The sequence below is a fragment of the Apodemus sylvaticus genome, chromosome 10, assembly GCF_947179515.1.
Source record: "Apodemus sylvaticus chromosome 10, mApoSyl1.1, whole genome shotgun sequence".
NCBI lineage: Eukaryota > Metazoa > Chordata > Mammalia > Rodentia > Muridae > Apodemus > Apodemus sylvaticus.
Genome location: NC_067481.1, coordinates 52,241,870 through 52,258,018, shown reverse-complemented (window position 1 = coordinate 52,258,018; position 16,149 = coordinate 52,241,870). Strand labels below are relative to the sequence as shown.

At 52.6% G+C, this 16,149-nt stretch overlaps 1 protein-coding gene across 3 annotated transcripts in view; it reads right to left on the bottom strand.

Annotated features, from left to right (window-relative positions):
• The window catches only part of Pitpnm3 (PITPNM family member 3), an 81,951-nt gene extending 75,394 nt beyond the window's left edge, over window positions 1–6,557 (bottom strand). For all 3 annotated transcript variants that reach the window (XM_052196564.1, XM_052196565.1, XM_052196566.1), the window contains exon 1: window positions 6,414–6,557. In XM_052196564.1, coding sequence (XP_052052524.1) covers window positions 6,414–6,435 — 22 coding nt within the window. In that variant the 5' untranslated portion in view covers window positions 6,436–6,557. The remainder of the gene's footprint in view (window positions 1–6,413) is intronic.
• Between the last annotated feature and the right edge of the window lie 9,592 nt (window positions 6,558–16,149).

Below are 16,149 nucleotides of genomic sequence, written 5' to 3'. Positions count from 1 at the left end.
GCTGTCTCCTCTACCCCACAGGGAACCCTCCATAGCACTTGCCACTGTCCCACAGGTGGGAAGACATGGGATAGCCCAGAGTGCTGAGACAGAAGATGGCATTCTCCCTAATCATCCCAGGACCCCTTTGTGGGGGCCAGAGAATAAGAATTTGACATCTATGCACCAAGTCAGTGGACAAGGAAGCCGGGGCAGAGCCAGAGACTCCGGATGCTGCACATCTCGCGGGGACCACCACCTCAGTGAGCTTTTGATAAGGGCATCCAAGGCTGCCATGGGCAGCAAGCGAACAACAGGAGAGACAGGCTCCCTGACACACCCCAGCAACAGCCAATGTGATCTCACATGGACCCCCCCCCCCCCGCCCCCTGCCCCATTCCACCTGCAACTCCCAGATTGTAAAGATGAAGCTCAAGGTGCTCTCTGCCCTCAGGCCCCTCGATTTGGTGCCAAATCACAGTGCCAGGAATTGCCAGCGAGGCAGGGAAGCCCTGACAGCAGGCGGGATAGTGCTGCCATCTCTGCCCCAGATTATAATACACAAGAAGGAAACAAAACACCGCAAAGGATAAACACATTCCCGACACCAGGCCCTAAAAGGAGGCTCAAAATAGCTCTGTATGCTACCAGGGGTGACTCCAGAATGGCTTAGCTCAGACCAGGCTCACGCGTGGAAGCCACAGCACAACCCTGGGGAGTTCTGGTCCAGGGAGGAAGGCACTGGGGACCAATGTAGAAACAATCCAGGAAAGGTCAAATGTATAACCAATACATGCATGAAGACAGCTCCTAGAACATGCTCAGAGCCTTCCAGCTGCCAGCCCACCTTAAACTCGCACTCACAAACCTTAGGTCTGCAGACCTAAGTCTCTCCCTGAGGAGGGCAGGAGGGCAGTGACGTACTTGGTAAATACCCAGAGCCGAACAAACACAGCGTCAGCAACAGCCGGCTCAGAAGAGGACTCTCTAGCCACCAGAACTCAGCGCCCCTCCCAGATGGGCCCAGTGAGTTTCTATTTTTGCTTTCAACCCTTGTTTGGCGTCCCCAGCCAACAGACGGACTACTTCTCCTCCCTCCAGAATAATGGGTCACGGGGAGGTGGCACACCTCCTCGCTGGCCCCGCCCACCCCGACACAAGACCTCGCTGAGGCCAGCTTGATACCAGGAGACCCCCAGCAGTCTCCCACAGCCAGAAACATGGGCCAGTCTCTCATCCCCTGGCGCCTCAGATGTACCCATACCGCAACCCTCTCCAGCCACAGACAGCCCCACCAAACACACCTCACCAGCCTCAAACTGAATGCTGACTGCCACACTGGCTCCAAGCCTGGCCCCATCTGGGTTATACTGCAGAAAGCAGGCCAGCTGACTAGGTTCCCCTGCAGGGACCCAGCTCCCACCCAGAGCCAAGACAAGCAGGAGGTCCCTGTCACCCTACCCACATGTGTACCCTAGCTGGGGGCTGTGACCACACAGCTGTGCAGGCCTCCTCAGGCACACGTGGGACCTTGGAGGTGGCATTTACCTCCGGAGTGACTCACTAAGGCTCCCATTCCTTGGGAAAGGGGGTGCAATTTCGCATTTCTTTCTCTTTAGAAAACAAGAATTTTTAAAAAGAGCGAGTAGAGAGATTTGAGGGAGTGGGTGGGGAGCTCAGATCTCATTTGATTTCCAAACTTATTTGCTATGCATTCTCTCCTACCCCCCCTCCTACCCCTAAATTTCTCCCTAGGGGCACAGGGCGGCTAGCCACACCCTTCCCTGAGGCCCTGGTGACAGGCTAGTTTGAGACCCCCTAGAAGACTTAGGCTGTGAAAGTCCTTGATTCCCCAGGGTTCCTTAATCCTCAGCTCCCCCAAATCCCAACCACATGAGGTGAGAGGCGAGGCCATTTTCCAGAGCAGCAAAGATAGACAGACCCCAGGGAGAGGGTGGGTAGAGAAAAAAGAACTCAGCTAGAGCTGTGCAGAACTTCCAGCCTCTCCTGAACCCACGCTCTCCTTCCCCATTCCTTCTTACAGATGCAAAGGCTAAGTCTCAGAGGGGACAGTCCAAGGTCAATCCAGGGCAGGTTAGACACGGATGAAGAGGCCTGCTTGCTCGTTCCAGTCTGCCTCCAAGTCTACCGGTGAATCTAGAACCTTTCTGGAGTTGAGTTTTCCCGACTATGAAATAGGAACAACACTGGGGTTGTATGTGTATCCACCCCTCTGTCCGTACCCCTCCTAACCCCACCCCCCACCCCTGCAAAGAGATGCTGTCAGGCCATCAAAAGGTAAATAATCCTGAGGGCTTCCATAAAACAAAGCCAATTGCAAACCCCTAGTCCTGGCCTCCATTCTGCAGACCAAGGCACAGGAGTCTCCAACGGGCTTGAGGATCTCCACGCCCAGGTATGCTAAAAGCAGAGCCAGGACCAAGAGGTTGGGAAGGGTCTCAAACTGCAGCCTGTGTGTCAGCCGCTGTGAACCTATATGTTGCCTGACCTCAGCAAGTCCTGGAGGGCTTCCTGGAGGCAGAGTTTGAGGAAGTCCTGGAGTCTGACACTCTAAAGTGGGACTGCAGTCCCCTTTGCAGAGGTGATGGCCTTCTCAAGACATTCAGAGACATTATCCTGGTACCCTAGGCCTGGGAGTTTCTCCATGTGCCTCAATTCTTCTGGCATCTTTCCAAAGTGCAAAGAATCCCAGGCCTGGTCCCTTCCCCTAAGTTCTGGTTGTTTCCTCTCCTGGGCCACAGACCCCCTGGTCCCTGCCAGACAGAGCAGGTCTGCCTCCTAGAGCACTCGTGCCTGCTGTCACCCTTTCCTCTGACCTTGAGCACACACCTAGGCCTCAGTATCCTCCTTGTTAATCAAGGCTTTGAACCTTAGGATCTGCAAGTGATTCCCCTGCCCAGTCCCCACACATCAGATTGGTTTTTGTTTTTTTTTTTCCTTTCTGCTGTTGGTGACTAGGTTTGCTGTCCCCCTCAGCCAGTTCCTCCTCTTGAGAGCAGAGGCCAACACCTGGAAATGGCATAAGCTGGTTCCTCCAGCCTGGAATTCCTGCCCAGCCCTGTAGCATGGTTTCTGGGCTCTCCAAACATTCCTGCCCTTCTCCTAGAGCTTCACAAACTCCATTGGCTGTCTGCTGTGTTTCTGCCTGGCCCAACCAAGGATCCAGGTCTCTTGACTCCTCCTCCTCGCACTTGGCTGGGGACAAAACAACCCTGCTGTCCCGCTGGGGTACAGAGAGAAGGGCCACTGCAAGGTTCACAGGAAGGGAGGGGCAGGACTCTGGCAGAGGCAGAGCAAGCCCTTCCCAACAGAGGCAGCACCCAGGCTGGCAGCCCTCCAGCCTCCAGAGCCCTCACATTGTGCCAGAGGGATTTATCCAGCCGCACAAGGCTTACCACCTCTCTGCTGAACCCTCCACCCTGTGCTCTCTGGAGTTCCTTCTAACCTCTGCTCCAAGCCTCTAGGAACCTGGCACCCCAGACCGGCTGGATTTTTCTGTAGCAGCCCCTGCAACTCAACTCTTCTCCCCTTTATCCAGACTCCCAGCTTTTGCTCAAGCTTCTGCAGAAACAGGAAGCCTGGCCTTGCCACCATTCTGTCTAAACTCTGCTAGCCTTGAAGATCCAGCCTCGGCTGCTCCAACCTGCTACTTCCTCTGGCCATGGGTGGCTCTATGCAGAGAATTATCATTTCCTTTATAGAGTCCCAGTCCTGTTCTTCTCCCCACCTCCTTCTCTGGTTTTCATCCTGTCTTTTCTTGTCCACAGAGCAAGACCAAGGAGCGCTCTTCCTTTCCAAGTCCTGGAGATGGCCAACTGTTCTGATTTCTGTGCAGCTGAGATTGCCCCAAAGCTTGAAGACTGGTAATAATCAAGTTGGATCCACTCTCTGCAAATGAGTCTCATCCTGTCTGGGATCTGATTACATTTTCTCTTGTGCCTGGATTCTCCTAGCTACACGAAAGTCCTTGAACTGCCTGCCTGGCACAGCTGGCGTAGCCTTGGCTGGCTGCTCAGGATATACACCGTGCCGCTCCAGCACCACCATTCACCACGATGCAATGGTGGAACTGTACCCTGTACAGCCTGGAGTCGACACAGCAGCCCCAGGATCCAAAGCCCATCTCCTCCCCCAGCAGCTGCACCACTGGCCAGTTTTCATAGGAAATCCCACACGAATCAGGAGACCCCCTCACTTGCCGGCAAGATTTCCCACAACCTTCCTTTAGTCTAGTCTCTCCTTTCAGGGTAGAAGGCTGATCCTTCTACCTTTTAGTCTGTGTATGGTACTGAACTGCCATCCTTCTCTCTTGGGCCTCAGTTTCCCCAGCTATGAATAGAAGAACTTGGCCACCTTTGTAGTAAAGCTTAACTATATAATTCAACATAAATGTGCTTGGTGAGAGAGACCAGACATTTTCAATACTATGCATTTTCAAGTCGCTGGGTTTAAGGCAGCCAAAGAAAAGAGGGGATGTTTGCAGGGTGCCAAGATGACCAGAAGAGCTGAGAAGGGAAGAGTGGTCAGATCTTGCCAGAGGTCATCTGCAGAGCTCCTGGGGTGGCAGTTGAGTAAGGGACAGAGGCACCAGGCAGGTGGTCACAGAGGAGGGAAGTCTGGCTTGCCCTGAGGGAAAGGATTGAGAGTGTGAAATGGAAAAGTTGTAGAGCAGCCCCAGGCAGCAGTGCTGGAAGGCCTGGCCTGTTTCTTCACCTTCCACAGGCCACTCTCCCATGGATCTCAGTCAGGGACCAAAAGACCCACAAGCCAGTGCACAGGACCTAGGGCTGCCCCTCCCCCAGCATGAGGAGGGGAGTAGAGATTCCTTAGCATCCAAAGAAACAAACCTTGGTCTTGGATCCAGACACTGCCTAGACCCTGCCCTCCCAGCCACCTTTAGGGCGCAATTTGCTTCCAGCCGGTTTTTTAAAAGGGGAGTGCCTTCCTACTGCTCAGGATCATCGGGCAGTAAAGAGCTTGAGTACATTACCTGGTACACAGGTCAAGAAGAGATTTCAATGACTGTTGCTACTGTGGTGCCCTGGCAAGGGGCCTGGATCCAGGCATCCAGACCTGTGCTTACACACGAGCACATGTAGAATGGGCGGTCCAGACACATGCTCTTCCCTTATGAAGAGCAGGGGTGGGGAGGGACCAAGGCAAGAGAAAGAAGGGAGCAGAGAGCCTTTTCCAGCCTCCTGGTGTCATCGCACTGTGCCTCCCTCAGGAGGTGGGGGTGGGGGAGGAGGGAAGTGGGAAAAGGGGTGTTTGGTTGCATTTGGTTATGCTGTCTCACACAACCAGCCTCTCCCTGACAGGATTCCTCCATAATTGCAGGCACCTGAGTCACAAGACCAGTCCATGGCAAGGATTGGGACCTGTCCCAGGGTCGCAGGCAGTTCAATGGCACTCACATCTAGAATGTGGGCAGGTGACCATGTTCATTCCATCTTTGCCATGCTTATGGGTGGAGAAGTGGGGTTCACACCAGGCCCCACGGGGATGGCATGGCACCTGCCAACGTCACAGGCTGGGTGTGAGTTCATGGCAGATTCTCACACGCCAGAGCTCCCAAGCTCAGGAGTGTTGAGACCAGCCTCACCCGTTTGTGGCCAGCCCTATGAACATAGGCTTTCCTTAACTTAGCCTTTTAGCGCACTGAGGGGAGGGGGGGGATCCAGGGCACAGAGTGGGGAGTCGAGGGCTAAATCTGGTCCCCTCCAGGTCCTAGCCAACTCACAGGGCCTGACATCAGATCAGATACTGGTGAATGAACGCCTGACTGGATGAATGAAGGGACGACTAACACCTACTCTCTGCGAACCTTGGGCTACCGCTCTGAGCTTGCAGGAGAGCCGAGCCCATGGGACCCCAACAGAGGCCCCGCCTGCCTAGCCCGGCACCTGAGGCTCTGCCTCTGGGTCGGTGGGGGCGGGGCGGCTCCTCAGCGTAGAGTACCCCTCCAGCGGCGGGACCAGTAATCTGGGTCTCCTGACCCAGCTGGTGGCAGGGGCGGGGGACTGTCGCATCCAGAATACAGAGTGACAGGACAAGGGGGCGCGTCCTGGTTTGTTGGGCGTGGGATGGATCGGCGGCCGCGGGACATCCCCTTTGGGTTCCGGTCCCGGGGTCTACTCCCCGGTCTCCCGGAGGGCAGCGACAGCTCCCAACTGGTACTGGACTGAGGAGCCGCAGCCCTGACCCAGTGCAGCGGGGCAAACGGGATGCAGTGTCCCGCGAGGTGACTGGGGGCGCGGGAAGGACGCAGGGCGCGCGGAGCCCCTTATGCACGCTCCGGGGTCCGGGCGGGTCGCCGCGGTCACTGCGCCTCCGCCCACCTGGTGGGGGGGGGTGGCTCACCTGGGCCGAGCGGTCCCTCCTGCCACCCGCCGCGCGCCCCGCGCCGCGCTCACCTGCGCTGCCTGCCTTGGCCATGTCCCGGGCGGCGGGCTCCGCTGTGCTGCCGGCGCTGCTCGCTCCCGGCCCGGCCCCGGCGCCTTCGGCCGGAGCCGACTCTCCGGGCGCCGCGCCCCGCGCCCCCGCCCCGCTCGCTCGGCCGCCTCCACCGCAACCGCCGCCGCCTCGCCGCTCCCTCCCGCTCCCTTAAAGGAGCCGAGCGGCGACCGCGCCGCCCCCCTCCGCGCCGCCGGGGAGGGACTGACGACGGAAGGCGCCCGACACCGCCCCCGTGGGCCCGCACCCCCGCCCGAGCCCGCGGCCACCGCAGCGCGCGGGAGGCGCAGCCCACTGGCTGCGGCCACTGAGACCCCGACCCTCGCGGAAGGACGGACGTAGACAGACTCCGGATTACAGCTTGGAGACGCTGCGGGCCGGGCAGGGATGGAGACGTGGACTGCGAGCCTGGGGCGCAGTGACCCTGAGACACGCCAACAGAAAGAGACGCTCCTAGGGCAGAAACACCCTTGGGAGAGAGAGAAATTCAAGGAAATTGGAGCTGAGTCCGTGTGGACAGAGAGAGCAAAGAAGACCCAAGAGACCTAGAAACCTAGAATGAAGTCTCAGCAGAGATGAGAGGGGACTTCTCCATCAGCTCCCAACTCCAGGGGTGCTGGATGCTTGGATCTCTTGTAGTCTCAAAAGAGGAAAGCTTTCGTCCTATTTAGCACCAAAGGACCTGTTAAACCTGCAAACCCCACCTGGAAGTCCATGCTAAGCAGGGCATATGGGGGACCTGGCAGAAAGCAGTGTCTCCCTAACACTTTCCTCACAGTACAGACATTCTAATCATCAGGCCTCCTGAGATATTTAAATTGTGGGTTCTGCCCACTGCAGTCAGGTGACCCACAGGAGATGGTCAGTCATTCTAGATGGGGCCCAGAAGGTAGGATCCTGGAGAGAACAGTCCTCTCCCTAGCTCAGTTCCAGGCTAAGCCACGTCCTCCCTGCTAGGGTGAGGGCTAGGCTCCTCAGAGGACTGTTGGGCCTTCCCTGAAGCTTATTTTTCTCCCACAGTCTGCAGCCAAGCACCCATCCTGGGCACTAGACAGTTCCACCCCTGGGCCAGCCAGGACTTTAGTGTCCACTGTCCCACAGAAACAAAGTACACAGGGGCCTTCACGGACACATCCACTTCTGGGCGTTGACTCCTTCAGTCTATCCATGCTAATCAACCCTACTTTCCCTTTTGATTCTATCAAAGGCTCAGTCCCTCAGGCAAGAGCCTTCTCAGAACTTTTGCAGAGCTAGCAGCAAAACTGTTCTTCACCTCAGCAGAAGTCTGTATCCTGTATCAACTACTCAAGACCTCTCCCTGCCTTCTGATGCCTCATCTGCCACACCAGAGTTTCTTAGGAACCTCTGTGCAGACCAAACATGCCTTTACTCATGACAGCTGGCCACCACGCTTTGACAAAGATGTTGTCCATCTTAGTTTTAGCTGTGGCTGTCTTGACTCTCAAGAAACCCTTTAGTCCCAAGGATTCCAGAGCGGGACAGCAACACATCCTGTAGACATGGAAGTTCACAAGCCCCAAAGTCATGAATTCAAAGCTGTTCATCACCTCAGGCCAATGGCTACCACCAGGGAGGACGCGGATACCCACCTCCTTTCCACCCCTAACCCTGGAGCGCTCCCCATACTGGAACTGCAGTCTGGGTGTGGCTTCCTGTGGGAACTTTTGTTAGGTCTGGATGTGCCCTCTGGGGTGTATTGTGTCATCCCTACTTTATGCAGAGGAAACAGGCTAAGAAAATTCACTGTCCCACCAAATTCCATTTCAGACCTTCTGGGTCTCCTCATCTTTACATTTCCCTGAGGCTCTGGGAATTTCAGAAGCTTAGCAGTTTGTACAATGTCTCCATTTGGCCACCTGGTCTGTAGGTCCATAAATGGTGACAGCAGGCACCACTGACTACAGAAGACATAATGAACCTGTCTTAGAAAGGACACAATTAGGCCTAAGTACTACCCCAGATTGAGGCTCTCAGCAGGAACAGTGACCACAGGCTGTTTCCTGGCATAGCTCTGTGTGTGTGTGTGTGTGTGTGTGTGTGTGTGCGCGCGCGCGCGCGCGCGCGTGTCTACACGTGCATATGTATGTACATGCATAGATGCATATAGGAATATCTGTGTGCATATTCACATGGACACAATCCCAGAAAATCACATCTGCTTACTGGTGATAGGAGCCCCTTAAGACTCTCCCTTCTGAGTCTGGTCATCCCAAATCCTAGACTATTGACCTTGGGCAGACCATACAGATGACCAAGCAGATAGGTACTTGCAACGCATCTCACAGTCTACCCTTCCCATTCTATAAGCTAGCTACCTGACTCCCCTCTAAGCCTCCCCTGCAACCCCACCCTGTGTGAAGCTCCCCTGAGAGGTGGGTGTGGTGCCCGTCTTGCACAGCCTGGCCTCTCAGGCAGCTTCAGCCTGCCTTCAAACCTAGCAGACACATCGAGCCTCACGGCTGGTAGATTAGCTAGTGGGAGTTAACTTCCTGTATCACAAGAATTGTCCTTAATTGAAGAAAAGAAGAACTAGCAATTTGCAGCAGCTGACCTCACAGCCCGGTGGAGAGAGGAGCAGGAGCCTGTGGTGTCTCCTAGGCCTCCAGCTCCAAAAGGGGGAACGGCTGTGTCTGGGCTTCCTTCTCTGGGTTCACAGTGCTTCTGCCAAGGTAGTGGCCAGCCACTCTCCAGCCAGCCCAAGCAAATATTAAAACCTGGATAACTGGGGAAAGTGAACAGGGCCAGACTAGACTCAGGCACAGATGTGATCCAAAGGTAGAGATCCAGGTAGATGGGCAGGGAGATGTGGTGTCAGGAAGATTCCTCCACTAGCCAGACTCCAGGCCTGACGACTAGTCCTGGAGAAACGGTATTCAAGCCTTTGGAATAACAAGCAAGAGCTGGGAGCCAGCAGGACCACAAGGAAAGCCAGCCAGGCTGGGTCTAGCTCATTTTCTTTCTGGACTTGGTTGTAAAGGTTGAGAAGAGTTGGGCCTTACCACACCATCTGGGCTTGGCCACAGCATCTGCTCAACTTTCCAATGGCAACTTTCAAGAGCAATACAGTGAGCAGCTGACAAGATGTTTCATGATGTGACTCTGTCACCCTGGAATGGGCTTTAGTGGATGGTGGCCTTGGGGCCCATCATGCCTGTTAGCAAAAGTCTACCCGACCAGGAAGTAGGAGGCCACGTGACAGATTCATGGCAACTCACAATGGCCTTTGCAGCTGGGACTCTGAGCCAGAGACAAGATGAGACCAGCAAGGTGAGGCAAGCATATTTGAGGTCTGGTACCCTTTCTCCATGTCTCCCCCAAACTCCCAGCTTGTGCTGCCACTTGGAAGTTTCCACAGACCCATTTTTTCATCTCCCCCAGTGACCTTCCTTGCCAGTAGCACATCCCTGGCAGCTCCCTTCCTTCAGGGCTCTTCTAGTCGGCTTCAGGCCTTGTCAGCCTCTCTTCACTGCTCTTCATGTGCTTTCAGATCCTTCCATGACCATCCATGCCTATGGGGACTGCCTCAGTCACAGAACGGCCCCACACTGAGTAGCTCTCAGAGACTCCTAGCTCAGCTCTGGGGTGGCCAGCCTGCTCTCATGCTCGTCTCCCACTCTAGGCTGCCCTGGTTCTGCCTGGAGTCCAGGACACAGTGTAGTGTGTCCTATCCTTGTGCCCTGCCTTCCTCTCCTTCCTGGCAGCTAGGACTTACTGTGTGTGTCCATCTTCATCCCAAAGGACAGAACCATGCCTGTCCCAATTTCCATGGTCGGGGCCATCTCCCTAATTATGTGGGCATCCATGGACTTACCCTCAAGGCAGAAACGATACGTGTGGCACCCAGGGGCCTCTGAAGAAGCAGAAACTTTTCTTTAATGTCAACACCAAGATCCTGGTGTGTGAGGATTGCAGGCAAGGCAGACCCCTACCTCACAGAGAGGCCAAATGTACTTTCTGATTAGTGTCTTCCTTCACACTGTTCCCACCAGAGTGGACTACAGACACTAGAAGCTACATGCGCACCTTTGTGTTCAAAGGATGCTGGGGACAACCTGATGAGTCTGTTGAACTGGCCAAATGTGTTTACCATCCTAAGAGTTTAAGGATAGTGGAGGAAGAAAGGAAGAAGAAAGAAAAAGAAAGGGAAGGAATATGGATCCATTGAGCTGAATCTTGTCAGATTTTAAAATATATATAATATAATATTTTATATATATATATATGACCAGAGGGCCCAGGTTAGGTTCCCAGCACTCACATCACATAGTGGCTCACAACTATAACTCCATTTCCAGCAGATCTGATGCCCTCTTATCTTTGTGAGTACCACAAATATACATAGTACACAGACACACACATACACACACACACACACACACACGTGCAAGCAAAACACTCACACTCATGAAATAAAGTAATGAAAGTAAGTGTAAACTGCTTCACATAAATATTCTTAATTGTCATGGTTATGCCACACACCCCGTGGGAATCCGAAGACAGTTCTCTCCTTCCACCATTGTGCGGGGTCCACGGATCACACTGCAGTCACCCAGCTTACCCAGCAAGCATTCTCTTACCCATCTCACCTGTGCTCTGTCAGGTTTTGACTTCAGGACCTGGGATTTGTTTTCCACATCAGTGGGCTTCCATCTTAGTGAGTGGGGGGTGCTGCTAGATAAGATTTTGGAGAGGAGGTCTCAAGAGGTGATGGGTGAGTTTTTTCAAAACAAGAGGTGTCCAGGGAGACAGGGGTAGAAGGATGCAGCAGTCATAAATAAAGGATGGTAGGGAGGGCAGGGGAGAGTTTACTTCACGCAGCTGTCCAGTTGGCTGTGCCAGGATGCCCTCTCCCCTGCCCACGGAATGACTCCCACAGTTTTACCCCCTCATGCTTTTCTGCAGGTGGGCTTCTGTTTTGCATTTGTTTAAGGTCCAGATGTTAAAACTGGCCTCCGGCAAGTCCTGTTGTCTTCCAGTTATGTCTGGTGCTGGGTAAAAATCTCAAAATCCTGGCAGCATGGGCTTTCTACTGTGTACACCTGGAAGTACCCAGCAGCACAGTGCTGGGACCAACACATCTAAGTGTTCTGACATCTGACATCACACTTTCCCCACCCCCACCCCCAGCCTGCATCGTTTCTCTCTCTCTCTCTTACACACACACACACACACACACACACACACACACACACACACACACACACCACTTATTTATTATGGATTCCAGAATGCAGAAAATCAAAGGTAGTTGTAGATGATAAGGCACTGAAGAGACAGTACATAAATGGAGGGGGTGCTTACTAATACAGCACTATCAGCCAGGGCAGAATTCACTATCAGATTATGTAAATAGATTGCATAACAGATGGGGCTTTATCAGCACGTGTTATGCTATCTACATACATTATGGCTCCCGTCCACCTGCCTCAGGTAAGGCTTGCCTCTCTGGCTCTGCTGCTCGGGGTTCCTCCATTGTTTCAAGCTCTGACTGTTCTTGTTAAGGACAGGGACACTAAGAATGGAGGAACCCAGGGGACTATGCAGGCCCAACGAACTGTTAGTCTTTTTGCATTTGCCCAAGATGAGTATGGTTGGGTAGAATAGGATCTGTGGTGCTTTCTGGCAGCCTGGCATCTCCCAGCAGTCTGGGCATCCTCTTTTCCTTACCTTCAAATCCCCTCCCACATTCTGAGGTGTGATGCTTTCTAGTCTGACTTCAAAAGCTTTCCCCATATACATGCAGAGACACTATACAATCAAGCATTAAGACAGGACATAGACAGTGGGGTGGGGGGGGGGCAGAGGTAGACAGATCTTCATGAGTTCCAGGCCAACCATGGCTATAGCGTGAGACCCTGTCCTAAAAACAAACAAACAAAAAGCAAACAAGGAAAGAAAGAAAGAGAAAGAAAGAAAGAAAGAAAGAAAGAAAGAAAGAAAGGAAGGAAGGAAGGAAGGAAGGAAGGAAGGAAGGAAGGAAGGAAGGAAGGGAAGAAAGAAAGAAAGGAAGGAAGGAAAGGAAGGAAGGAAAGAAAGGAAGGAAAGGAAGGAAGGAAGGAAGGAAGGAAGGAAGGAAGGAAGGAAGGAAGGAAGGAAGGAAGGAAGGAAGGAAGGAAGGAGGACATTTTATAGGGATACCTCTTGCTTTACCGTCTGCCTCGGACTTTCACTTTAACACAGCTTTAGTCAGTGTATGTGGATATGCACATGCTTGTTCGGTACAAAGTGTGGAGGTCAGAAGACCAGCTTCCAGAGCTGGTTCTCTCCTTCCACAAATGAAAACAGCTGGCAGAGAACTTGCCTAGCATGTGTGAAGGCCCGGGGTGTGGTTCTATAGACAGAAGCAGGAGGGTCAGAAGTTCACAGTCATCCTCCAAGACCTGTTAGGTTCAAGGCCGACTTGAGATACATTAGAGTCTGACAGGGGATAAAAACAAAGCAAAACCAAACACTAATCTAAGATAGGGAAGAGAGAGCACACACCTTGAAGCTTTGTTGGGGAAGAAATCCCTTCACCTGTACGGAGCCTGTCCTGGGTCCCTGACTCTGCCAGCTGGGATGCTCTTGGCTGTGTTTGTTCTACAGTGTCTACTGTAACAACACATTTTTATGTAATAAAAACAGTAAGAGTAACAGGTGTCTGTGGGTAAAGAGATCATGTTTTAAGAGTGTTTTTATCTCTTTTAATTTTGATAGCAAGAAATGAGATAGGCATCCTGACCAGGCTCGTTTTAGAGATAAGATAGTCAGTACTCAGAGGAAAGCAAACCCAAAGCTTCCAATGCTCACTCTCCTTTTAGCCACAGAAGGGAAGAAGATGGAGGACCGACCGGTGAGATGGCTCAGCATATAAACACCTTTGCTGCATACTTACTCAAACGGGAGTTCAGTCTTCAGAATCTGAGATGGAAAGTTGCCCTCTGATCTCCACACACACCTGTTCCAAACCTACAGACAGACAGACAGACACACACACACACACACACACACACACTACACAGGAAACCAAGCAGCTAGGGCTCTGCCACCAGCTCCTCTGAAGCCTGGGCTGCTCACCCCATGTGTGCAGCATCTGTGTGCTTCCTGTCTGTGCTTGCTTGCGAGCCCACTGCTCCCACAGGGTTCTCAGAACCTTGGCAGCTCGGTGACAATCCTGCGGTTTTCTGAATCCCCAGGGGAGGTGCCCTGGCAGGTAGGGGCTCTGAGTCAGCAGGATCCTCTGGAGCACAGTCGTGAGTGCCTTTGTCTGGGCAGAGGCCTCCCAGGGCTATCAATGCAACTGCCAAGTCCGTCTCCCAGGCAGATCTCCCGGGCTGCAGGGCTATCTATTCATATTGCAATTTTAATGCTTCTGGTCAGAATGACTAAAAGGCTGAATTTTACAAGGGTTTTGAGAGTGAATTGACTCCACTTATTAAAGATATACTAGATTACATGTCGAGGCAAAGGACACCCTAGGGACTTATGGTATCATGGAGATGGAAACACCCCTTTCCCAGCCACTCTGTAAGCGGTGGGAGACATTTCACCAAGCAGGTGCCAATTAAATTGTAGGCTGAAGGATCATAGTCCATCAAGGAAACATCCTGGCCCAGAAAGGCTGCTGGGGAATAGAGATGTGGTTCTAGAAATCCCTCCAGGTTATTTTATATAAATCTGTCTCTAAGGGCAGGAAGCAAGGCTAAAAAGAAAGTGCCGGCGCTTCAGATCTCAGTCACAGAATTTACGAGGGACACAGAGAGAGGAGGGGCCCTGTGTTCTGACTGGCTCAGAGCACCTGGTGATTAAATCCCTTGTAGGCAGGGGAGGCCTCCTCCACACACTAATGAGGGAGCTGTCTAGTAAGGATAAATAGCCTGACTCTGCCCACCGTATCTCACCCCAGCCCACTGTGCCCAGCGCCATGCTGTATGGTTGAGCAAGCTGTGACTGTAAACCAAATCAAACCTGAGGCTGGGGAGACAGCTCTGCCGGCAAAACGCATGGGGACCAGGTGCTGCTGTGCCCTGGCTGATGCTGAGGACTGGAACTAGGTTCCCCAGCAATGAAACCACAGTATCTGAGAGAAGAGTCTTCTAGCTCACACCTACCCATGAATCTGTAATAGGCAGCCCTGGCTGATGTTGATATTTCTGTCTCTGTCTCTGTCTGTCTATCCATCTATCTAATCCCTCCCTCCTTCCCTCTCTCCTTTCTTCCCTCTCTATCCCCAAGAAGTTTACTTTCCAGCCCCTGCTGGCAGGAGACGCCTCATGTGTACTGGTGCTCAGGCTACCTGGCTTGCAGCAGTCATGGGTGGTCCAGATGACATGTGTGCCCCCTATTGGAAGGACCACTCTCAGGCCCCCAGGAACCCAAAGGAACTGTCAGGGTCTCACAGAGAGTAAAAGGAAGCCCACAAAACTGGCTTAACTGAGGCAGCTTGAAAAGGCCAGGAGCCAGAGCTCTGCAGCCATCTTTGAATAAAGATGTTGGTCAGATAGCACCTCTCCTCACCACACCAGGCCAGTGAAAGGATCTGAAAGCCAGTGGCTCAGAAAGGAGCATCGTTTTTGCATTGCTCATTCAGGCCAGGCCTGGCTGCTCAGTGCTAGACTGGATGAGCACATTCCAGGATGGGGACCTGGAAATTTGGAGCTATAAAGAGGGAGGAGTCCAGCCATGACCATTCAAACTGTGATGGGAGCTAGCCATGAATTCCAAACAGAAGACACTGTGGGTAGGTTCATTATGTAGACCCAACAATTTCCCAAAGTCCTGCCAAGACTGAAGGTCACGGCAAGCTTCAACAGCAGCCCCTGCCTTATAGCAGGGCTTATGAGTTGAGCCAGGTACTCTGAGCCTGCAGTGGGCACGCAACAGCGCCCTCTGCAGGAAGGAATCTAGTATGACTCCAGGAAACTGCTGCCACATCTAGGTCTCCAATGTCTAGCACCTGTCACCCTAGCGTGACCAGCAAAGGGGCCATGGATGCTATGTTGAAGTCCTCCAAGCTGCGAAGTTTTTATTATCAGGACATTGTAATAGTTCCTCTTTGTGAAATAAAAGCATATAGGACTTTCAGAGTCAAGCTGTCTGAAGTAGAACTTAATCATAAGCCCTCAGCCAAGATCTTGTAGGCCTCAACTGGGAAGTAGATTTCTCCCTCCTGTTCCTTTCCCCCAACCCCCACTCTGCTCTCCTGTTAGTGAAAACATGATAAATTCCTGGGTAGGGGTATGAAGTGGTTTTTGTTTTGTGCATGGAGAGTAAGCAATAGCTAACCAGTCAGAGGAAATGCTTGTGAGGCAGAGAAACCATCCACAAGCTGGGAAGAAGACTGGAGGTCTTGTCATACACACACACACACACACACACACTTCACTACTTTCTGTGATTTCCTGGGAATCCCACTCCACTCTGGGTTTTTTGTTCTCATCTGCAGACAAGAAGATAATAACTTCCCCTCTGCCTCTGAGTGCTTTATCCTCAGGGTGCAGAGGACATGAATAAATAACTTCAGACTGTTGAAGGGATGGGGCCAGGACTTGGAATCATTGGTGCATAACCTGGGGCTTGGCCTACCTGGGCCATATATATATATATATATATATATATATATATATATATATATATATATATATATATAAACACATGTATTCATGTTGCATATATATTTTTGCATGTGCCATGTTA